Genomic DNA, 26,069 nt, shown 5'->3' with positions numbered 1-26,069 from the left:
GCTTAACTTCATTAAGAGATCTTGTGGGATAGTTAAATGAGGATGGACAGCCTAACAAGGCTTACCTGACAGCCAATGATATGTTAGAGCCGAATGGAACTGTACCTTTTCTTCTGTCCTACTTAACTGCTCAGATTCATGAGATAAATTGTGAAACTGTGGAGTTAATTTGAGTTCAAATAATAAAAATAAATGAAATAACACGACAGCCCATTTAGGGAGGCTACCTGACAGTTTACCCGGCAAATGAATCTACGAAACAGCCACTTTTTATGGGTCAAATCTCTTTCACGTATCAACAACGGAAAATCTACCACTCTTTCCGTTAACTGAAGATAATTTGTTTAATAAAAATAAATAGTTCTATTGACTAGCTTTAAAATAAAATATGTTTCAAAAAGGAAATCGCGGGGTTTTATTAAAGAAAAGTAATACAGTATGGAAATTACTCTTAATATTGCTTTGCTCTGAATGGGTTTTATTTAATTTTACCAAATAATTAATTATGAGATAGTTCAGTGTCTATATTCTATGCTTACCCTTACTTTAAGGTAACCATTCTTTAGCAAACATCTATACAGATATCTCCATCCTAATTAAGAATTTTATGAAAAATAATACTTAGAGGGAAGTCCTAGACATAATGAAGCAAAATTAAATATTTCTAGCTGAAGTGTAGAATAGGTGATAATTTGTACCTTACAGGTTTGTTGTGAAAATGGAAGAAGATAATGAGAATCAAGGGTTTAACACAGCACTTGGTATACCATAAGTGCTCAATATATGTTAGCAATTTATAATGTGCTTGAGTGGCAATAGCTCTATTTGATTGAAAGATTAATCCCTAGTGTTTTCAATGGGAGGTTCATGCCGAGGTCTGTTAAGACTCTACACTTGCTCTTTCATCTGCATCATACAGTCTCTGAGAATGTAAAATGTGTGAACTGGCATTTCAGATAATATCAGAATATTATTGTAAATGTTTGCTTAATTATATATTTATTGTAAAACATGAAACAATATATAAAAGAAGCATTACATATTTTAAGAGAATCAGACTTTGCCACCACTGAAAGTCTAATGTGGCTCCTCCAGATTTATAATATATAAGTTAACAAATTTTTATGTACTGAGGAAGAATATATGATCCCATCTTCGAAATATACATGCATTCATACAGACATTTTTTTAATGAACACTCCAAGAACTGCAACAGGAAATAGAAAAATGGTCATTATTACAAAGATAAAACTTTTGTATCTTAATGTGAGAATACTAGTATCGAGGGTTAAAATAAAACTGCTTTAATTAAGAAAGAACCATATATACGAATAATAAAAACAAAGGTTTTATAAATGCATCTATACATGCAAAACAATTTAGTTTCCACACCTTGAAGAAAGAGTAAGATTGAAAAAAGTAAAGAAATGACACTCAAAGGAAGCATAACAATAAAAGCTAATATTGAGTGCTTGTTAAAATAAGTATGTGTGGCTTTGTAGGAAAACAGTAAATGTACGCTCTTTTGCCTTTCTTAAATCATCCAAATGAGCAAACATAAACAAAAACATATGAAAAAAAACAAGGAACAGTCACAACCCCCATCATACACTCAAGAGAATAACTAGGAATTGAATAAATGGAGAATATCTGTCACATTCAATTAAATTTAAAGTACAAGTTCAGGGTATTTTCCTCAATCACAAAGTCAGTGTAGTATGTGGGAAGTATCAATATGTGAACAAGGTTGAAGAACCTAGTAAGTACCCTCACCAAGACGGATAAAGACAGGGAGGGACTGACTAGGATGCAGAACTGAGGGAGAGAATTTGAGGCCAAGCAATTCCTCTTTTCATTGATCAGAACTGCTGACTGAGTCGAGACTTGATGGCAAAGCTGGGCTGGAGGAGAATGGGGAAAAGTAGCCTGAGAGCCGCTGAATAAAGTGAACTGGAGAAAGAAAAGACAGCCCATAAGCTGTGGAGCTTCACACTGATCGTGCTTCATGAAATCAATTTCCACAGTGACAGGAGGTCATCAGACTTGGGAGGACAGCAGGAAGCGCACAGCTGCCCACAGCCCCAGCTCACTCTCTACCCCTCGTTACAGAGTTGAATGAATGAATGAGAAAACAAACCACTGATATCTAGCTTCAGTACTAAAAAAAAGTACAAGAATTTGAGATCCAATTAGAAATTTTAGTAAGGTATAAAATTACTCTGCCAAAAGATATACTGCTTTCCTATATGTAAAAAAGAAATACTTAGAAAATGAAAGAAAATATACCATTAGCAAATATAATAGAAAAATATGAAATTCTTAGAAATAAAATTAGCAAGAAATAGGTAGACCCTGTATAACAACATTTTATTAATGGACATTTTTTTTAAATCCACACAAATGAAGATATATGCCTCACTGTCTGGCAGGAAAACTCAAATTATCAAAATATCATTTTTCCCTAGACTATTTACAAATTTAATTTAAACCCATTTAAAAATCCCAATTTGCTATTTTTTGAAACATGCCAAAATGACTCACTATTTAGTTGGATAAAAATTAAGCAAAGGGCTTCCCTGGTGGCGCAGTGGTTGGGAATCTGCCTGCCAATGCAGGGGACACGGGTTCGAGCCCTGGTCTGGGAAGATCCCACATGCCGCGGAGCAACGAAGCCCGTGAGCCACAACTACTGAGCCTGCGCGTCTGGAGCCTGTGCTCCGCAACAAGAGAGGCCACGATAGTGAGAGGCCCGCGCACCGCGATGAAGAGTGGTCCCTGCTCGCCGCAACTGGAGGAAGCCCTTGCACGGCAACGAAGACCCAACACAGCCAGAAACAAATAAATAAAATTATTTTTTAAAAACATTAAGCAAAATTAAAATTATTTTTCAGCCACAGCTGAAAAATAAAAGTAATTTATAGCTACTTAAGCCATGCAATAAATACTATACAGGATTACAAAGAGAGAGAGAAATCAGATGGCATCAATAGTCAAGAAATAGGCCCAAGTACATGTGAAGACTCTTACTATGTGGTAAGATGGCACTTAACAGGGAGAGATAAGTGAATTATTGAATAAATGCTATTGGAATAACTTGTTAGCCATTTAAAAAAATCTTAAGCTGGATTTCAAATTTACTGCTTATATCAAATAGATTCCAGATGGTTTCAATATTAAAAGTTACAAAAGAAACCCTAAAATATCAAAAGAAATATGGACGACTATTTTTAAAGTCATGCAAAGAAGAAATCAAAAAAGAAGTTACTGAAAAATATAACCAGAAAAAATGGAAAGGTCAGCATATTTCAAAATCTCCGTAAATATGTTGGAAAGACTATAGCAAACAAGGGCAGATAATTGCATCACTGATGCCAAAGGGTTTGTTTCCCTAGCATACACAAGGATTTTTTACAAATCCATATGAATAATAATTAAAATAAAATGAAATAGGCAAACTGAACTAGGCAAGTCGTTAAAGAATACAAATGGCCAATATAAGATATTCAAATTCCTAAAAATAAAATTAGATACAATTTAGATGGAATTGTTCACTTTATTAAATTGGCAGTGATAAAAGTCAAAATCCAGTATTGGCAAAGGAAACAGAAACTCCTATGCGTTGATGGTAGAAGTATAAATTGACTTTTTTAATGGAGAATAAGCTAATACGCATCGAACTATAAAATATGTTTAAACTTTTATGTAAAAGCCTTATAGAACTATGCAGAAAAAAGATAACAGTACAAATGCAAAAAGAAATAAGCAGAGGAATGTTCTAGTATGTCCATCAATACAGAAAAGATTTTCCTAAAGAAATTATGGTATAAGTATCATATACATACACACACACAATAGGCATTGGACATTTTGACACAAATTTATACCTATTGACATAGATTTTACTTGTAGTGACAGAATACTTCCCGCTCTCTTGTTTCCTTCATGAGGAGGGATGTTTAATCTGATTAGAGGATAACCCAGCCCACCCGGAGAGCAGGTCCCACCTTAGAAAGAGGAAAAAATGAGCTGCGGGGAAGGCTGGAAGAAGGAAGAGTGGCAAGTCTGTCCCTTCCAACCCCGGGGGACTGCGGAAGGAATAAGGGCCTGTAGGAGAGAGGTCACAATGCAGTGACCTATGCCCTGACCACTGAACTCCAGGCCAAAGTCTTGGAGGCAGAGAGGAAGGTTTGGTAGATTGAGAGGGATGCCAAAAAACAAGTATTGTTTTCCTACCTCCTGTTTGGGATGCTGGGAGGATCCCGCTTGTGCAAGGCAGCCCAAGACAATATGGGATGGCTCCAGGCCAGCAAAGAGGATCAAATAGTGTGGTCAGGTAGGAAGGGTTTGCTTAGCACTGGTAAGTCTTCCTTGGCTCCTATATTGCATACGAGGACCAGGAAGTTCATGATATCATTTTAGGGACAAGCAAGATCTACGTTGAGAGCTAGGGATCAAGTCACGAGGACCACAATGGCAAAAATACAGACGACCTTGAATCAGTCTGCAGGGTGGCTAGCCTTGGCCAAGGCATCATTTGAAGCATATGGAAGATCTCAGAGAGACTGACAGAGACAGAAAGAGATGATGCAGGGTCTGGTCAGCTAAGCAAAACCACCAGACCCAAATCAAGCTGCAACTGGTTACATCACATGGCGGTTTCAGCTGCAGATGCCAGCAGAACTCCTAGTGACAAGACTGATAACCACAGAGCTGCAGACACCAGCCACTTTTTTTTTACCTAAATATAAGTCAGGGCTCCCTCTTAACCCCTAGGGCCACAAGGTAACGCAAGCCCCTTATACATCCATAAAACATGTTGGAGAAGACAAGGGGGAACTCAAGGAATTATGAAAAACTGACATATTAAAAGATTCTTTAAATTACTCTATTGGGCCAAATTGGACAAATATTTAGTGTCTTGCCCTCTGCCATCCAAATGCTGGAAGGATGGAATGGAGTCAAAGAATTCATAGAGAATATTAAAGTTACAGGAATAAAAAGTTGTTATATATCATGATACATCTGAGTGTGATTCCATGTAAAATAAACAGTGGTAAACTCACAATTCAAAGCATATTCATTTATATAAATGCATTTTGTAAGTCTAGATATAAATGTCTTTTTAGTAACACTTATACTCTTACATAGACTCAGTGACTCTCACCCAGAGTGTTCTTTTATAATACACACATTTTAAAGCTATATATAAATATATATACATTTAATTATGTTGATGTGTGATCATCGTAGCCGTTTCCTATCAGTGCTAAGATGGGTGTTGCAGCCTCAGTCATTTTGTGCACATTCCAGGCAAAAGGGAAAAAAATGGAAGGAGAACTAGCCTATCTCATCACCCAGAACTAAGTCATCTTTCCACTCTCAGCTGAGAGAAGTTTAGAAAACCCTAAACAATAACAGAAGTTAAGTTGCCAATGTTGGAGTGCAAATGTTGGAGTGATCAAATCTATGGAATTTTCCACAGGCCACCTCATTGCAAAGTCAACATTTGTCAGTTATCGATTTTTTGCCTCTCAGCTTGAAGTCGACAATTCTTTGCTTGTTTTGTAAAATTGGCTCTGGACCCATAAACATTTTCCCTTTGCTGGCTAGCACAGCATTAGTCTGAAAATAGAGGGTACTGGAGGGCTATTTCAAGGAAAAGCAGAGGCAGGAGTTTCTCTTCCTGGTTCCAATACGCCTGCTTCATTGTCTCCATGGCATGGCTGTCAGCTATATACAGGGGATCCAGTGGTTGCCAACCTCTAGTGAGCTTTGCTGTCACCCCAACAGGTAAGTTATCTGTCCCTGTCCACCAGCACCCCGGTGGGCAGCTTCCTGCTCATCTCGGCTGGCACCCTGGCTGCAAAACAGCTCTGGTCCGTGACATCTCAGAAAACTCCACAATCCAGTAGGCTGCTGCCACATCCTCGCCAACGAGGTCTGAGTCTCATCATTAACGGGTGCGGAGAGGCTCTTCCAAAAACTTTCCTTCGGGGACTTCCCTGACAGTCCAGTGGTTAAGACTCTGCTTCCACTGCAGGGGGTGAAGGTTCGATCCCTGGTCAGGGAATTAAGATCCCGCAAGCCACATGGTGCAGACATACAAAAAAACAAAAACTTTTCTCTTTTCAGTACTCTTCTTTAGGCCTAGAGGTGGTAACTTCTCTCGATATTTACTATTTCCATATCCTTTAGAGTGCTATTTTACCTCTGTTAAAGTTACTCGTCTTTTATTAGTTAATAAGTCTTCAGATTAAAATTACCTACTTACAACACAGCCAGCACTCAGTGGTGGAGGAGGAATGAAATAAACCCAATAGAAACTCCCCATTAGGGAAAAAAATGGGAAAGAAACAGCAGTGGCTGGTCCATAGCGAATATCAAATATGCTACACAGCTCCTGTTCGAGGTGGTTTCTTGGGGAGACAAACAGAGTATTCCTGGTCCGTCCTCTTCCACGACCACATATGAGATGGGCCTTGGACGGGATGATCTTTCTGTGCAAATTCAGGAGCCTGATGATTGCCTGAGGGTAGCTATGCTGCAGCTGGCCAGGCTGGGATTTCTTTCACAACAAATACCCTTGTCAGTATAGTAGGGGTTTGGGTTTTTCACTTCGGGTCAGTTCCATGAGCAAGTAACCACAATCAAGGATCTTATCTAGACATAGTTTTCAAGCCTAGGGACATACGGTCTTAGACACCAGCTTCTATGCTCCGCTACTCAATCTTTCAACACCCAGGGCTTCCAGTCAGCCAAAACAATAGATTTGTGCGGGAAGATGGCAGTTCGCTAAACTGCCAAATTTTTCTAGCTTGGATTTTATTCTTTAAACATTTAGTTTGGCTGGTTTATAGTCTGGTCCTGGTAATTCTGATATATTAAGGCTTTGTGATTCTGTTTCCACTATCTTTTTTTGTTTGTTTTGCTGCTTCCCACTCATGGTGTCTTGCTTTCCTAAATCCCTGGTACTTTCACTGTGCATGATGTTGCATTTGAAAAATGATTTGTAAGAATAATTTTAGGCCTAGAATTATGGCATCTTCTCTCTGAGAGGCTCTTCATAGGCTTCTGTCAGGTTCCTGGGACACTATTAGTCTAGGAGCTCCTAAGTTCGAGTGCAAGACTTGAGGTTCCCTGAATCACTCAGATAAATGACAGTCTGACTTCAAATCTTGCTAGTTTATTTCCATTGTTACTTACTTATTTTAGGGTTATAGCTTTTGGGGATTCTGGATGAAAGAACAGGGGGAAGTTAAGCAGAATTCCTACTCTTGGTGGCTCTGACTTAGAATTTGGTTTCCTCCTGATCCTGCAAGACTGCCAAAAGCACAGTTCTTTTGCAGTCAGGTAGATGTTCTTTCAAATAGGCAGATGCCTTTAAGGCAAGAGCAGCTTTGAGTGTAGACTTACATCTCTGAGTTCTCATCTTCGACTATATTTTGGCCAGTAAATTGTTTACCATGTTGATAGTTCTTTGATGCTTAGATGTCATCATGAGGATGGTTGGTCTGAATGTTAGCCATTATCAGACAAGATAACACCCCCAATCTGATCTTTGTCGTGGGCTCACATACCTGCCAAGGCCTGGGTTTGTCTCCAGCTAAGGCCCTAAACTTCCTAGCCACTGCTTATAAACACTTCAGCCTGAGGTATAGAAGCAATTGGGTTTTTCAATACCACAAGTTTCCAAATTATAAAATTCTCATCAAATACAGACTGTACACAGAGAGCACTTCCCTTAGCAAAGCAGTATTACCTTCCATCTCTGCTTGTAGGTTGGCTACTATTAGTCCAAGTTTACCTATTTTTTTCATAGGAATTTGCTGAAAGAGGCACAGAGGGGGCACATACACCAATATTCTGAAATGTACCTACTATTTCAATTAGTGTCAAAGACTCGATTGCTAATGATTTGTATCACATGGTAGAGTAGATGGGATCTGAAAAAATCTTTTATACTACATACTAATGTTTTCTAATCTGACATCAAATGGCCTCCAATAGTCAAATTCCCATTTTAAGTGGTTATTTTTAATACTTTACTTCATTGGCCCTGACCAAGTCACATGGTACCTCCACTGCAAGGAAGTCTAATAAAGTGAGTGTTTAGTTTTCTAGGCCCAACAGCAAAGGCGGCGATTTATAAGAAATTCAGAATGGGTTTTAAGTGAGCCTCGTTATGCTATATGTCACAGTTGAAATATAACTGATACAACTTGCAATAATTCAAAAGTACAAAGACGCAGTGCATTTTGATTTAAAAAAAGGAAGACTGAGTTCAAATCTCCAGATCCACCACTACTTAGGTGTGTGAACTTACCCAAGTTACTGAAACCCTGATTTTAGTTTTTCATGTTTAATATACAATAACATATATCTCCAAAGGGGATCTGTGTGATAGATAACATATAAAACCTCACATGAACAACAGGTGCTTAGTAAACATGATTTACTGTGACTGCAATCTATTTACTGAGCTGGTCATTGTTTACAATGTGTAAATTTGTCCATATAAAATTTTAGCTTTTTAATTAATTATTAGTTTTCTGATTACTACATACTGATCTTTCTCTTATTGTTATTTACTAAAAACACATAGATATGATATACGAACAGCCAGAAATCTTTGATAAATCTGTATAAAGTATTTCTTTTGTTTATGTTTGCACCATGTAAGCAACTACTCAGTTATGATTTTTGTCCACGCTGTACCTGTGTCTAAAGAGGAAGCTATTATTATCAAGCATGTGTTGAATATTGATGGAGTAGATATACTCCAGATTCTTAGTGTTTCCATCAGTATTTTCCCACTTAATATTAATTCTGACTTTAAAATAAAGTTGATGAAAGTTCTGGAGAATCTACATGTGACAGAAAAAGGGAGGCAAATACCAACACTACTTACTGATTTTTTCACTCTAGTAGCTCCAGCTTTGCTTTTGCGGGGCTGCGCATGCTACCAGTCTGAAAGGACATGCTGATTTCCTTCATGTTTCTATTTCTTTGTTAATTAAAGCACCATTGGAAATGTGCTGCCTAGCAAGCTTTATGTGTTAAAAAGTCTTCAACTCCAAGGAAGTAGAAATCTAGTGCTGTGCTTCCCTGATGCAGAATGTTAAGCAATCTCAATGTTCTTCAGTTTTGTCATCAGCCTGATGCATTTGTTGACTCTGCACGATTTCCTGCCAGAGCAAGATTACTTAAGGACAATAAGGGTGGCCATACTGAGTCTCCCAGATAACCATTATAAGGATGAGAGACTATGCTCAAATCTTTTGAATTCAGTTTCCTAAAAACTAGATGCATATTTATAAAAATGACTCAAGGTTTTGTTTTTTGGCTTTATCCTTGAAAACAAATGCAAATTAGCAGATTACAAAGACAGCATTTAACACAAATATTGAAATAAGTATTTGGAAACAGCAGGCTGTTAGTTCTGGATTGCGACTGTCGTCACTGGGAATAAACACTGACAGTTTAACAGGAAATATTGAGAGAGGAACTGTAAATTTTAAGACCTAAGAGAATTTCTCATAGTTGAACTGGAAGTTGTTCACACAAAAATAATAGCAAAGGACAAAGGACAGAAAGTCAGAGTTTAATATGCTCAGTTAAGCACATGGGTATATGGATTCCAGAATAACCAAGGAGACCAAGCATGCAGCCCAGTTCATGCCAATATGGGAGAGCTGCCTAGGGCTCTTAGAAGGACTGGAGGTTGTTTTCATAAATGTGTTGTTCATCAGCCCTATCCAGATCAGAAAGAGCTGAAAATGCAGTTAATAGACTTTGACTTCTCCAATTTGGCATTCTGGTAATAAGCATGTCGATGAATACAAGGCCTCTTAAATATAATATTAAAATTGTAATAATGGTCATATTAATGATAAATACATTAGTCATCCTTCTCCAATACCAGTGATTTGTCGGGGTGTTGCCACTCTGAGATAACCTTTTCTAACTATGGGAATATAAAACAACCTTTATGCATCAGGAGTATATACAAGGGATTTCAAATATATCTTTTAGTATTACAAATTGTTTTTAAATTTCATAATAGTTAAATTTAGAGCACTTTTAACTTTAGATTAGATTTTTATTTTTATTTATTTTTTTTTTTTTTGTGGCACGCGGGCCTCCCTCTGTTGTGGCCTCTCCCGTTGCGGGGCACGGGCTCCGGACGCGCAGGCCCAGCGGCCACGGCTCACGGGCCCAGCCGCTCCGCGGCATGTGGGATCCTCCCAGACCGGGGCGCGGACCCGGTTCCCCTGCATCGGCAGGCGGACGCGCAACCACTGCGCCACCAGGGAAGCCCTAGATTAGATTTTTAAATACATAATTATAATATGTATATATAAAATATTTACACGTATTATCATATCTGTCTTGGTCATGGTAAATGATACTTTAATACCATATACTTATGGAATATGTATAAGGAATATAGAATATTCCTTATTCCTTATAAGATTAGTCTTCTTTAAATTTTCCTAGCACCTTTATGGAATTCAAAGTGCTTTTGAGTTTTGTGGCAAATAAATATATAGATTTGTTTTCTTTTAAATATATTTATTACCATATGAAGCAAATGATCTCTGATTTAAAGAGAATTGGAAATCTCCCAGCTTGTCATCAAATGCAGAAATTCTTTCTACACAAAGGTCTACCTGACACTTGAGATGAATCCTTCTGTTGGAATATTTTGTAGCTCACAAGTCAGCCTATCACGGAGTGGTACTGAATTATTGGAAATATATTTTTCATGTTGAACGCAAATCTACCCATTTGCCTTAATTTTTTCCCGTTTTATAAATGTAGTGCATGACAGTTCTTTAAAATTTGAAGACTGGCATCATGCCTTCATTTAGGCTGCTGTTTTCCAGTCTCAGAATTCCAACGCTTTATGATTTCTAAGTCCCATAAATTCCTGGTCGTTTTCTGTTGGATGCAGATTTTTGAGTCAATATTCATCATAAATAGTGACGTCCAGAATTTAACACTATGCATCAAACATAGTCCAACTGAGAAATTTTTATTTCCTATGATCTTTCTACCATTTCATTCATTTTGAAATGAATTAAAATAGTATTAAAATAGTATAATATACTGGAAAGAGCACCATTTATGAGGTCATAAGATCTAGAATCCCATCTCAGTTCTGCCACAATTTAGCAATTTACCTTGGGCTACACAGCTACAATGGCCACACACTTTTGTGTGTTTCTTTAACACATACGTGCAGAGAATGGCGGCATCCAGGTTTTTATCACTTAGGTGAGGGATCAAAGGTGAGTTCTCTGAAGGAACTGGGAGAAAAGGAATAGGACTCAGAGTGGAAATCTGTAGGTGTGAAGCACAAGTCCCTTCTTTCACCATTCACCCAAATGCAGCTACAGCATCTTCTCCCTCAACAGAGTATCAGAAATTTCTTCTTTGGAGAAACTAAATAGCCTGTAAGGAAGACTTCCACGTACTGGCATTTGGGCATCCCCCCAGTGAAAGGGGTCAACTCCCTTGTCCAACCACTTTAAAAGCAACCAAAGCCTGCCAATCAACAAAACCTGCTTATGTACGTACACACCCAAACTGGCACTTCAGTTCCTCATGTGCACGTGTAAACAAACAGCTGAAGATCACCAGCTGCGTGAGGAAAGGCTCCAACTTAAAAGGGAAGATAATAATAACCAATTGAAAAAAAAAAAAACACAAAAAACCCACCCTGGAGGAAATTGGTATCACAGAGACTAAATAAAAGTTATCCTCTGAACTTGAATTATTATCAGTGCTGATTATTTTTCATTTGCCACACCTCCAATCCATTCTACACACCTGCACTGGGATCAAGCCGTACAAATGGTTTTACAGATGGGTTTAGCCTAACAGAACACTAGCATTCAGGAGGAAGAAGTTGGGGGTATTTCCTCCGCATTCCTCTCTCTTCTTTGATGCCACACACCTCTGGCAATAACTGAATGCCTCTACAAGTATAGGTCACGGCCAGGGCTCGGGGGCTCTCACTTCTCCTTGGTCCTCACTATAGCCATTAATGCTATTCCTTCCCCTTAACTCTTCTACCCTAGTAGTAGCAACATCGCACTGTTGCTGGTCTCTGGATGCCAAAACCTCTCTTGCTGAGCCCTTAACCCTGTGCACATCTCTGCAATTACCCTTTCATTTAACTCTCTTTATTTGAGGAATAAATCCTGAGGTGGATTCTGCTTCCTGCCAAGACCCTTTCTGCTCCAGTATTTTAGAGAAATATGAGATATTTTATTAATAAGAACAGAAGGCTACAAAAAAGAAATGATCATAACAGTAGAAATATTTCATGAAAGTTAAAAATTATTGCTAAAATAAAAATTTCAGTAGAAGGGTAGGAAGGAAGTCTCTCACAAAAGTAGAATGGGAGGATAAAGGCCCAGGGTAAAGAAAGGGGCAGAAAAGTATAAGAAACTCCCCACGTAACTTCTGGAGGTCCATCATCCAGCCAAGAAAAGAACAAAGAATGAAAGAAAATAGAAACAGGGAAATTATCAGAGAAATAATATAAGAAAATACTGGAGAACTAAAGTATCCACTGATGCTCAGAACAATGGAAGCGAATAAAAGTCACAGAAGTCATAAAACTGAGAAATTTCAAAAACGTCAGGGAAAAAATTCAAAACATCCTTTAATGACCTACAAATGTACCACTGGATCCTCCAACATGTTCATACCAAGGTCACACCTTCTCCAGGTCACTTCCAGCCAATGATTGAGAATGATGGGGTACTAAGGCAGGATCATTCTGGCAAGACAGCAGACTCCTCCAAAGGGTAACTTTGGCTTGAGGACAAGCCATCAGCCTTGCTTGAAAACGTGCTGCAATCCCAGTCTTTCCCCAATTTTTCTTCCTTCTCTCTCTTCATAGGTGTCAGACTTGTGCTACAGACTGAAGGTTTTCCCCAACTCATCCTGCTTCTTCCCCCCAATAAACTTCTTGCACATCTAATTCCATCTTAGCATCTGTTTCTTGGTGAACTTGAACTAACACACATTGAAAAAGGAAAAAAAATAGATCACTTTCAAAGAGAGGAGAAACAGAATAGTGAGTATTTAGCAATTCTGAATGTTAAAAATAAGGGAGCAACTGCTTCAGAATTCTAAGGAAAAATAATTTGCAACCTAGAATGTTATATGCAGCCAAGCTACTAATCAAATTTCAGGATAGAATAAGACACATTTAAAACAAGCAAAGACTCCAAAAATTGCCTTCCATGATCATTATTATAGCAGTTGCTCCAGGAAAAACAAGGAAATAAAGCGTGAAAAGGTAACACAGATCTACAGAATAGTGAGTCCAGCCCAGGAGAAAGGAAGTTAAGAAATGTCTTCTCAAGAAGAAATCTTTATTGTGTCTAGAGAAAATGCAGTCTGTTTGGAGCAGGACAAAGAGGAGGCCAAAGAGGGCATGCTCCAGAGGAAAGGGGGACTTAACTGGATTTCCTACTAAGGTAGAATAACTGGAAAATAATTAATGGCATATATAATTTGCATATAAGACAAGAGGAAAAAATAAGGAAGATAGAAATTAACCAAAAAAGGAATAAAGTAAATATACTCATCCTACATTAATTACTTTTGTAAAGAACCCTACTTCCATAATCACGAAATTGTAAATACTGATATAGATTCATCTAAAAAGAGATACAAGTGGAGGTGAGAAGTATAAGAGAGTTAAATCCTCCTCTACCATATTACATACAACTAATTTAAAAGATCTGAGGTGTAAAATCAGACAACATCAGATCAGCATATTGTTTAGAAACATTCAGTGAGTACAAGAAGAAATAGCGGGGCTTCCCTGGTGGCGCAGTGGTTGAGAATCCGCCTGCCAATGCAGAGGACACAGGTTCGAGCCCTGGTCCGGGAAGATCCCACATGCTGCAAAGCAACTAAGCCCGTGCATCACAACCACTGAGCCTGCTCTCTACAGCCCGTGAGCCACAACTACTGAGCTCACGTGCCTCAACTACTGAAGCCCACGCGCCTAGAGCCCGTGCTCCGCAACAAGAGAATAAGTAACTGCAATGAGAAGCCCGCGCGCCACAACGAAGAGTAGCGCTGCTCGCCGCAGCTAGAGAAAGCCCACACGCAGCAACGAAGGCCCAACGCAGCCAAAAATAAATAAATAAATACATTTATAAAAAAAATAAAAGAAGAAGAAGAAATAGCTAAGAGAAGAAAGTGGTAACCATTAGGGACTGGGTAAAATAATGTGGTAAGGCGATTCTTTTATCTAATATAAAACATTTGTTAATAGGTAATATATTTAACAATAGGCATGTGTTATGTTGATATATATTCTTCTTTACCATAAAATGGTAAAAGAATTCTAAATTTAAAAAGAAAACTAAGTTTGTGTTTTCATTGATTGTCTCTTTCCCAACTTTGTACTATGTTCTATTCTTTGCTTTTCCTTCGAGCTCTCTGAAAGACAGTTTTTAGACATGGTTTAATGTCACAAAATACTGACGACTTATATTGTACTTGGCAATTCATGCTTCTATAAACTAAAAACATATATATATATATATATATACAACCTAATTTCTGAAATTTTATATTTGTTTGCTTACTTTGAATTAAAAATAGCCTCATAAAAAACTGAATGCTAATTCTGTAATATCATAGGGAGGTATATATTTACAAATATTGGCTCCCTTTTTCTCTATCTTGTCCTTGATAATAATAGCTGCTATTTGAAGAATGTCAATTATATGCTCAATGTTTCCTATACTGCATGCCTCACAAAAATTCTGCAAAGTAAATATTGCTGCTCCAAAATGTACAGATGAAGAACCCTAATTTCTGTAAGATTAAGTAACTAGTTCAAGGTTACAGAACTAGAGAGTGGCAGAACCATAATTTTAATCCACGTTGATCTGAGTCCAAAGTTAGTGTTCTTGACCACTCATTCTTGAATTTGTTAGCTTAAAGCTTTCATGGTGTAACCAAGAGAAATAAAAACATATGGCCACACAAAAACTTGTCCATGAGTGTTCATAGCACCATCATTCATAGTAGTCAAAAAGCAGAAACAACTCAAATGTTCATCAACTGGTACATGGATAAATAACATGTGGCTTATCCATAAAATGGAATATTAATTGGTAGGAAAAAGGAATATAGTACTAATATATGCTACAAAAATGGATAAACCTTGAAAACGTCGGGCTAGGGGAAAGAAATCGGTCGCAAAAGACCACATATTATAAGATTCAATTTATTTGCAACGTCCAGAATAGGCAAATCTACAGAGACAGAAAGTAGATTAGGGGTTGTCTAGGACTGGGCAGGAATGGGAAGAATGGTAGGCGGGGGGGAGTGACTGGAAAGGGTATAGGATTTCTTTTTATGATGATGAAAATGTTTTAAATTGATTGTGGCGATGGTTGTACAACTTTGTGAATCTATCGATGCTAACCTCCACAGAATTGTACATTTTAAATGGATAAACTGTATGGTATGTGAATTACATCTCAATAAAGCTGTTACAGAAAAAACAAAATAAACAAATATATCCTTTAAAAAAAACTTTGCTGATGTATGTAAAGATAGGTAAAGAATTATACCCATAAAAATCTTTCTAGCCAAACCAGGGCTACACAAAATTAACATGCTGAAAAACTAATTTGCTTTGATGAATGACAAATTTACACTCAAAACAGACCTATTGTTATGTCCTATTAACAACCAACAACTACACTGAAGCATTGAACTTGGGGGAATATATTACTTTTAGCTTGAATTTCTGTCCAAAAAAAAAGTCAGTTTTCTGCACTTCAAGCTAATAATGTTTTATTAAAGCTACTAATCTGTAACTCTGTAGCTAATTTTTAATTTCATTATATAATTTTCTCATTCATAACCTGGGGCAATTTTTGCATATCAAGCTAGATATTACACAGAAACTTGTCTACCAAATGCAAACTCAGCCTTAAATTAATCAATTCCATTTATCTTTGTGATAAGTCCATTCTTGGTTAAAGAATATATTCTTGTGTGTGTGTGTGTATATATATATATATGTAGTTTTTTACTATTAACTGTAGAATAGATAAACTATTTCTATTAATGAAAGAGCAGATAAGCTAAAGTTAAGCCAGTGTTGTCTGGCCTTGAATTGTGCAACACAATTCAAGTGCAAAACGTATTCTGATATAAAATATATTTTACTAATTTATTTTCTGTAAATGATTTTATCCTGTCCAAAGACAGCGGAATGCACTAGATCTTTCATATGTTCTTTGAAATACAGAAACTATACATTTTAATGCTTGCTGGTAGAAGTCATTAGGATACATCATAATTGCTTTGACACAATATTAAAGTTTGAAACATAATCTAGAAAAGACATCACATAAAAATATTGCCTTTCTCTACATCTGCGTCTTTATGCCTGTCCTGCCCCTAGGTTCTTCAGAACCATTTTTTTGTTGTTTTTTTGAGGACATGGGGAAGGGGGAAGGGTAAGCTGGGACGAAGTAAGAGAGTGGCATGGGCTTATAAATACTACCAAATGTAAAACAGATAGCTAGTGGGAAGCAGCCGCATAGCACAGGGAGATCAGTTCGGTGCTTTGTGACCACCTAGAGGGGTGGGATACGGAGGGTGGGAGGGAGACGCAAGCGGGAGGAGATATGGGGATATATGTACATGTATAGCTGATTCACTTTGTTATAAAGCAGAAACTAACACACCATTGTAAAGCAATTATACTCCAATAAAGATGTTAAAAAAAATTGCCTTAAGTTAATGCAAAGTAACTTTTGTCCTAGGCAAATGCTGAAAATCAACATGCTTATCGAACAAATACTATATGCAAGTCACTGTACATGGAAAGTATCCTCTAAGGTGGCCCCCAACGCTCCCCACTCCAGAAGTCATCCCCTGTGTGATCCTCCCCTTTGAGTGTGGGATGAACCTAGTCTCTTGCTTTAAATGAACAGGATACAGCAGAAGTGATAAGATGTCACTTCTGATATTAGGATGCGGATATGGCTTCCATCTTGGATGTTTTCTCCTGTTCTCTGGTTCAGTTGCTCTGAGGGAAGCCAATTTCCACGTTATAAGCTGTCCTATGGAGAGGTCCACGTGGCAAGAAACTGAGGTATGCCAGTGGCCAATGGCCGGAGGAATTGAGGCCGATGTGAGTGAGCTTAGAAGTGGATCTTCCCCCACTCGAGTCTCCATATGAGACGGCAGCTCTGGCCGAGAGCCAGATGGCAACCTCATGAGAGACCTTGGCCCAGGCACAGAGCAAAGCCTTCCCAGATATTCCTGATAGATAAAATGATGAGATAATAAGTGTGTATTGTTTTAAGCTGCTTTGGGTGGAATTTGTTATGAAGGAAAAGGTAACTAGAGTCCTGATTCCAATGATTTTCAATGGAAAACAGGATAAAGAAACATGAAGAAACAATCCAAACAAATCTGTTGCATATTCTTCCATGAGAAAGAAGAAAATACTTTATTTCAGCAAAATTAATACCCTAATAGATATTTTTTAAATGTACCTGACTATTTAAATATAACTATTATGAAAAATGCAATTGAACATGCATGCCAAAACATAGGTGTAATCATGTCGCTGCTCTCCTTAACAAGGAAGTCCATTCCAAGCTTTAATACGGTCTAAAATGCCCTGGTATGTTATGGTCCCTGCTGGATTTATCCCTAGCCAATCCTTCCATCATGTTCCATGCACCATGTTCCTACCACCCCCAGAGCACAGCCCTAGCCCTTCCCCAACACTGTCTTTTTACAATACCCCATTCCAAGATAAAAATAACAACAATGATAATAATAGCAAAGGAACTACAAACAGTCTAGGAATAAATACAAGAACAAAGAGGGGGCAAACAATTAGGAAATTAATCACTGATGGAGAATATACACCTGAAAAAAATATGACCTCTAAGAGAGGTAGAAGTAAAAAGAATAAGTCCGTAATATGATAAAGAATACCAGGCTAAACCAAATTGTCAGCACAGATGCACCAGCCTCTCTAGTGGCTAGACATATTCCCAGTAAAATCAGGAACAAAACAAGGATAAATGGAAATATCTGTTGAATAGAAGAAACAGGCCTTTCTAAAACCACCTTCCACATGTTTGTCTCTCTGAGAACCTTCTCCTATTCAGGCATAGGACTTGGATGAAGCAAGGGAGGCCTCCAAAATGTAAAATTTAAGGAGACACTCTCAAGGCTGGGAAAGTGCAGGGTCGGCACCTGCATGACCCTGACCGTGAGCGCCTCCTTAACTTCTGTGCCTTAAGAGTCTCCCCTGCCTCACCCTAGGCCCAGTCCTGCTCAAATTCTCCCTCTTGCATCTTCCACCAGCTCTGTCCTCCTGACAAGCTCAAGTCTGCCATTTACAGATAGCCAGCCCATCAAGAGAACTTTGGATTTCTTAGGAAGAAATTAAATAGCTGCCCCTGTGGCCCACATGTTTCTGAGTTTTCCAGCTTTTCTCATTAACTAAATCCTATTCCAGCTTCCCCAAATCTTCACTGCTATTTCCAAAGAAATCAACTTTACAAATTCCCCATACTCAATCTCCAAAGAGCAGACTCTTTTATACACACAACATATGCGAGAAAGTTAAAAGTGGCGAAGTTAGTTTTTAGACATTTCTTATGATATATATATAATTTTAGGGTCTCAGACAACACCTTTGTCTTAACAACTTAATGTCGATTGTTCTCTCTAGTTCAAAAAACGTTAAGGGTAAAATGAGATAATGTATGTGAAAACTGAAAGTAAAACTTATGTAAATGTCAACTATGATTCGTCACTATTTCCTTTTTATTGAAATCTATTATAATCATACGTCGCTTATATGTTATTGGAATGGGGCAATATTACAAGAGGAGAAGACTAGCTATTTTTGAAGTAATATGAAAACTTAGTACATAGAGCTTTGGTAAAGCTGCATGAATAGTGCTGCAATAACTTTAAATCTACAGAAGACATCGCCCTAAGGCCTAAATCCAGGGGTTATCTTTCTATGTGTTTACAGAAATAAAAACCGACAGTAAAGCCGTCCATTTTAATGTGTTCCATAAGGTTTTCTTCTTTGAGAGGCAAGTTCTTGCCGATGAACATGTTCTGAGGATTGTCATACTTAAGCCTTCATCTATGTAATCCTTTTACAGATAAATCCATCTCAAAATGAGGCAATTGTACTGAAACTAAGCTATTTGCATAGTGTCAAGGTAGGCCTACTACACACATGAATAATCTAATTTACAGTCAAGAGTACAAGATATTTAAAAATACAACAGCCTCAAATTGTTAAAGAGAATCACATATCTCTATCTTATCAATAAATTTCTGCCTAAAGTATCACTTAGTTTTAGAAAGTATTCCTAAGTCTGATAATGATCAACATCTATGAAGTAACCTTTCTAAAACTGTGACAAGTAGGCCAGTGATTCTACTACTCACCTAACTGCATCATTGGTCTCTGAAACAGCTTTCAGGTACTCCTTCAAATAAAAATAATTAAAGCAGTACTTCCGAATCTTATAGCCTCGCCATCGCCTCTGAATCTATTGAATTAAATAAAAAGATGAAATATGCCAGTGAACATTTTTAGTGAAAACATTAATAATTCTTCAAAATCAAGGTAATGATGGATGATGACTCCTATCGAATAAAGTCTTAGGCTTTTCCGCTAATATAACAGTTACAAATATAGGTTGTACTCATAGATTTCTTATAAAATATTATAAAGACAAAAACATACTCTAGGTTACTATAATTTTTTGTAACATTTATCATTGTTTTACAAATACTAAATGTGAAATTAACTACTGAAAGATCAAAACTTTGCTTTACCAATTCCTACCTCTTCCACTTCCTGACCAAACAGATTTTTTGTTTTTCATAACCAACAGGCTTGAAGATTGTATTTCATCTCATTGAAATCAATGTTTTTAATGGACTTCTTTTTTGGCCACACCATGCGGCTTACAGGATCTTAGTTCCCTGACCAGGGATTGAACCCGGGGCCATGGCAGAGAAACCACCGAGTCCTAACCACTGGACTGCTAAGGAACTCCCTTTAATGGGCTTTTTTAAATCAGTGCTATCAAAATCTTTAAACAAAATGTTGTCTTGTACCTTCATCATGACATTTTAATACTTCTTTAATAATAACAGTAGGTAACATTTATTGAGCTCTTATTATGAGTGAGGCATTATTCTAAGGGTTTTGTTTGTATGTACGCATTTAACCATTAGAACATTTCTATGAGATAGTTACAGATGAGAAAACTGCTGAAAAGAGAAGTTATTCAATTTTCCCGTAATTATTCAGCTATTAGTGATGGATTCAGGAATCAAATTAGGACTCAGGGGGCCCATTCTCTAAACCATTGCAATATAGAACTGCGAACAAAGTGAACTGCAATGTTCAATGAACAAATATTTCTGTTGAAAGTATCTTTTTTTTTTTTGAGATGAGAGGAGTGTTGGTGTCTAAGAAAACATATTTAAGTGGGCTACTAGATGCCTTAAAAGCCCCAGTAATCATAAGAAGAATCAATCTCTTTAAGCTCTATTTTTGCTAATACAACCTCTATTAGAAAAACTCAAAACAAAAATTATAATGTATAGATCCTAATTTTGTGGAAAACCAAAAACACCTCAACTTCTTTAAAGGAGTAGAAGAAGAAGACATAGAAAAAATTGACAAAAAATGTTAACTTAGCCTTGCATAAAGACTTAACTTCATTCTCTAAAATTTTCCAGCAGTTTCCATATATTTATGAATTATTCACATACTATGAACGATTCTTTTTTTGGATATGAAGTCCTTCCAATGTTTTGCAAAGTTAGCTAGGCTAGGAACACACGTCTTCAAAATTTATTTTTTCATAGGAAAAAGTAATTAATAAGAGAATGAGCCTCAGTCCTTTGGGTTTTATCCCAAAAGCCTATGATTTTTTAACTAAATATGCTGAGTTTAAAATTTTTATAACCTTGAATGCTGGCTCTATAAGAATAAACAGGAAAAATATTTTACTTGAATTATGAGCCCTTGTTTTTCTCTGTTGTAAAATATGGCCATTTAAAAGGTATTTTACAATCTGAAATATTAAATGTGAAGACTTTGAAGAAATGTTTCAGTCAACCTCCCAGTATGAGAATGACTAAAATAATTGAAGTTATGCAAAACCACTTATCTTACTGTTCTTATTATAAGAAAAATTAAATCAGAGAAATTAATTCTGCAAAGTAAAACTAAGTAGAATAACAAGCTAGTGTAACGATGTTATAGAATGTGTCTTTCTAAATATTTTTCGAATGATCTTAATTTAGAGCTTAATTATTTAAATAAAGAAAAATTAATTTTTCTAAAGTTCTATACTCAGTTTAGAAACTACCTCCCTCTAATTTGACCAAAACTGTATTATGGCTGGCAAAGAAAGAGGAGGAATTGATACAAAAACCATTTTCCTAATGAAAAAGAATAACCAATTGTAATATGTATATATATATAAATTATACATGTGAATAATGACTATTTTCCTGACTTATTTAATTTAATCATTACAGTATCATTCTGAGGTAGAGATTATTATTAGCCTTCTTTGATAAAAGAGGAAATTGACACTTAGAGAGCTTAAATAAATGCCTTGGGTCATACAGCTGGTTGGATGGCTTCACATGAATTTCAGCTTACTTTTATTCCATATACAGTATTAATTGTATTAAAGACAGGAACAGTTGTAAACAAAACCACTGATAGAAAATCCATCATCGGCAATAGAAGTGACTCAGGAAGCATGGGAAAATATTAGGATATCAAATACTGTTAAGGGATGGACTACTTATTACATGAAAACACCACTGAATTTTAAATAAAATAAAGATTAAATGTGTCGGAAAACATAAAAGATGCATGCTGAAGTACTGAGAAGGAAAGACGGAGGATGGTGGTTTATGATTAGGTCATGGCAGAGTACTGGGGATGCCCACTTGGAGAAAAGAAGTTGAAAGGGCAAACTCTGAAACTGGCTGAAAAATCTGTGCCAGTAGGAGGGGAACGAACAGAGGCCGATGGCATGGGCTCCTTCCCACTCCACACTGAGCGACTAAAGAAACAGCACTAACCACACCCTCAGAGTCCACCATTAAGCTCTCAGACAGTCTTCTAATGCATCAACTCCTTAAACATCTACCCAAAAGCATGCTACGATTCCTTTCCAAGACAAATCCTGGTATTCACAACTGGGTATTAAAGCTCATAACAGGTTAAGGGATGGCTAAGATAACAAATTAAAACTCTTCCACACTGAAGTATAATAATCAACCTTTCAATGCCTTTGCTAGAGGTGAGTGAGTGAAAACAGCTGGAAGAAGTTGGGCGTGTGAGTGGGTGAAGATGCCACCATCCAGTGAAGTAAAGGATCTAAAATTTACTGAACTCCATGAATGTGCCAGGTATTAGGCTAACTGCTTTAATCCTCATGGTAACCTTGTGAAGAGGGCATGATCTCCATGTTAACAATGAAGAAACTGAGGTTAATAACTTGATGAAGGTCACAGCAATACCAGTAAAAGAGTAAATGACAGAGCCAGGATACAAACCCAGCTCTGTCTTATTCCAAAGCCCAGGCTTTTTTCACTAAAACATCTGAGGGATGTACTGTATAAAGAGAAAGAGTTTATGCAGTGCTCTTTAATATAAAAGACACCATTTTCTTACATTATAGGGAGCCCAGTTTAACCAATATCTAATTGATATAAGATACAGATAGCTGAGATTCTCCCCTACTTCCTGTTATAGGAACAAACGACATCTTAAATTTTGCCTATGTTTCCTGTTGATATCCCAGTACTAGTGAATAAACTTAATTTTTTTAAAACAAAGTACTTTCAAGAGGCAAAATGACTTCTGATAACAAAATGACTTTTGATAATTTCAAGGTGAGTGGGTTACGACTTCCAAAAACGGACTAGTATTCATGTCCTTCAAAGTAATTAGCAACTTTCAGAAGTGATTGGTATAAAACAATTATTGTCATTGATCAGCTCTGAATAGATAATTTTAAACAAAGTCATTGCGTGCTCAGCAGATTACAGCTTGTTAACGGGCAAGTTCTAAATGACCTCTTAAGCTAGTCAAATCAATGATGCATATTCCTCATTAAGTAACATCAAAATGTAAGTGGTCTTATAAATAATGTTTATTTTAAGCACTAAAATAAATGGCAAAACCTTGATATATCAAAAGCCATCTGTTCATAGAAAAGATTTTCCCTCCATTGGGTTTATTATTATTCCTCAAAATTCATAGTAACCTTAATGTTACCAAAAGAGAGAAAAAATGTTTTGGCACCTAAAATTAAAATTAAAACATGAAAGACAAATTCACTGATGATACCCTTCCCAGGATTAATGCTCTAAATGTATATAAGAGCATACAAATAGGACACATCATAATTATACTTTTACTTATTAGAATGTTCAACATTCTTGAAGACTATACAGTGAGCACAGAAAAGTGGGTTTACTAAATTTTCAAAGATAGGGTGCTTAAAACTAGTAATATCAAAGTTTTCATTCTCAATGCCACTACATTATCATGTCAAAAACCTACCTATATATGTGTTATATATGTTATATATATATCTATGTATATATATATATATATATATATATACACATTTATACGTTACTCTAGTGGTCCTCTTGTTATTATACTCCTTCTTTCCCTTTAAGTGAGGATTTCTATCTGAACTAAAATGTCTTGGGGCACTAATTTCAAGTTAACTCATTTAAAATAACTGCAACAATAAAGGATCGGTTGAGACACCCATGAATACCATTGAGAAAGTACATGTGATTGATCAATAACATGGACAAGGTTTCCAGGGTAAAAGAAATTCTACATTAAACAATTAATTACATCTGCAGTTCTTTAAAACTCTCTAAGTTTTAGATTATTACCATTTTTCATTCCTCATAGATCTTTGAAAATGAAAGGAAAAAGTCTGATGGAACAAGTTTTTCAAGAGAGATCTCCAAGATACTACATATTAGCACTTCTTGAAATCTGCATTCATATGACATTGCTCCAGTTAGGATTCAAGAAGTGTGAGATGACCCAAAGGAGGCTTTTCAAAGGAATTGCAAGGAATCAGTAACGCTGAGAGAGTTTACCTTTGTTAACTTCCAAAGTCTGTGCCAGATTATATACCCTCATTAAGTTGAGTTTATTGAAGGCCCGTATATTCTAAGAGTTAATTTATAGAGGGAGAGATCCGCAGTTGAAAAACAGCAGTCCTAGTAACTATTTGGTGGGGCTTCTAAAGTTTTAACAAAGTTAGAGTCCTCTTTTCTTTCCACTAATTTTTCAGGGTCCAAAACAGGTATGGCAGAGGTTCAAATACAACCAAATTCAAACTTTTGGATCACGAAAATCTATGTGATCTGCACCTTGTACTCCATACAGGAAAGAAATGACATATTCTCTTTCATCGTTTGCTACATCCTATACAAAACTCCATTTAAAATTGTAGCAAGAACGGTGTTTTACCTGAGGTTATGATAGCTGACAAATCCAGATGCTAACAATAGCAATATGTGAAGACCACAGCTCAAACATTCATTTATAAGGTGACGTTTTTCATCCTAAGCCATCCAATTCTGCCTACAAGGGGAAGCACGTGACACTGAATTGGGATGTCTCAATTTGGTTTTCAAGGAATTATTACTAAATTTAGAATTCCCTGAGTGAAATGTACTACCAGTAAGAATGCTCATGAATTACCAGGGTCATGGGGTCAGGCAACCAAGACAACCGGAGTGTAAGCAATAAAATGTCCCTAACAGCTCAGTTGAGGGTTCATATAGTTGCTCTCATCCAGATTTTTGAAGAAAGGAGAAGAAGACTAGAAGTAAAGGCAAGTCTATACGTGACCAGAAATAACAGGAATGTGGGTACCAGACCTCTTGGGTTCAAGTCCTAACACTGTCACTTACTAGCTATGTGACCTTGGGCAAGATACCTTTCTGCGATTCCATTTTCTCATCTTTCAAATTGGAATCATAATGATACCTACCTCAGAGAGTTGCTCATGTCAGACAATAGTTAAAATATTTAAAATACTTAGAATGGTGCCTGGAGAGTGGTAACTGCTATGCAATTGCTAACTGTTATCATTATTATTTACCAATGTTTCTGACTTACCAAGATTTGGAGTTACGTGGTATGGCAATCTCGTTCTTGCATATATGCCTCAGAGACATATAGCTCTCACTGGCAGTTGGTCTGACTAAGGTATACTCAGGTATCTACCAGCTATATCCATTCACGCTTGGGTAGTAAATATGAGAATCTGGAACCATTCTACTGGGGAAATGGGGGCCTCAAAGACACAGTTGAGGCTGAATGGACGTATCGCTAGAAATGGAAGAATTAGATATAAGACATGTGCCACTCCATACAATAGGCTTCATCCTGGATGGGGTCAGCCAGTAAACAAAAGCCATAAAGAAAAAAAAATCCTAAATGTCGAGAACTATGAATCAAAGTACTGGAGAAAAGGAACAAGTAAAAGACCTTAGGATGGATGAAATAATTCCACTAAACTGCACTTTTTTTTGCTACCTGTGGATATTTATAAATGGGCTTTCTACACATAAAGTAATTTTGCCTTTCGTCTTTATATTATTAGAAAACTGATTCTCCAAGCCCTGTGTTTGGAGGGTGTGAAGTGACACCCAAGTTCTTAAGCAGATGTTCACTAGCATCAGAAATGCAGGGTCAGTTCTGCGCCAGGCTGTAAAAAGATACACAATCGTACATCTAGATGGAACAGGGAGAGAAAGAAGTTGAGTAGATGAATCAACTCATGACATTTGTATAAGACACTAAAAGCTGTTCAAAGAGTGAGAACTGAAAAAAAAATCTGGAGGCCAAATTTAAATGAGATCCACAGAGCAGCAGCCAAGATGCTGGAGGAAAAGCAGAACCCTAATCCGGAGTAAATTCAAATTAAAGACCAAAA

At 36.9% G+C, this 26,069-nt stretch overlaps 1 protein-coding gene across 3 annotated transcripts in view; it reads right to left on the bottom strand.

The window, feature by feature from the left end:
• SPATA17 (spermatogenesis associated 17) overlaps positions 1–26,069 on the bottom strand; it is a 195,377-nt gene that overhangs the window by 124,384 nt on the left and 44,924 nt on the right. For all 3 annotated transcript variants that reach the window (XM_028488338.2, XM_007126127.4, XM_028488339.2), the window contains one exon: positions 19,495–19,598. In XM_028488338.2, the coding sequence (XP_028344139.1) occupies positions 19,495–19,598 (104 nt within the window). The remainder of the gene's footprint in view (positions 1–19,494; positions 19,599–26,069) is intronic.

This window comes from Physeter macrocephalus, chromosome 4 (assembly GCF_002837175.3).
Source record: "Physeter macrocephalus isolate SW-GA chromosome 4, ASM283717v5, whole genome shotgun sequence".
Classification (NCBI taxonomy): domain Eukaryota; kingdom Metazoa; phylum Chordata; class Mammalia; order Artiodactyla; family Physeteridae; genus Physeter; species Physeter macrocephalus.
Note: the sequence above shows the minus strand (reverse complement) of the source record. Positions and strands in the feature narration are given on the sequence as shown.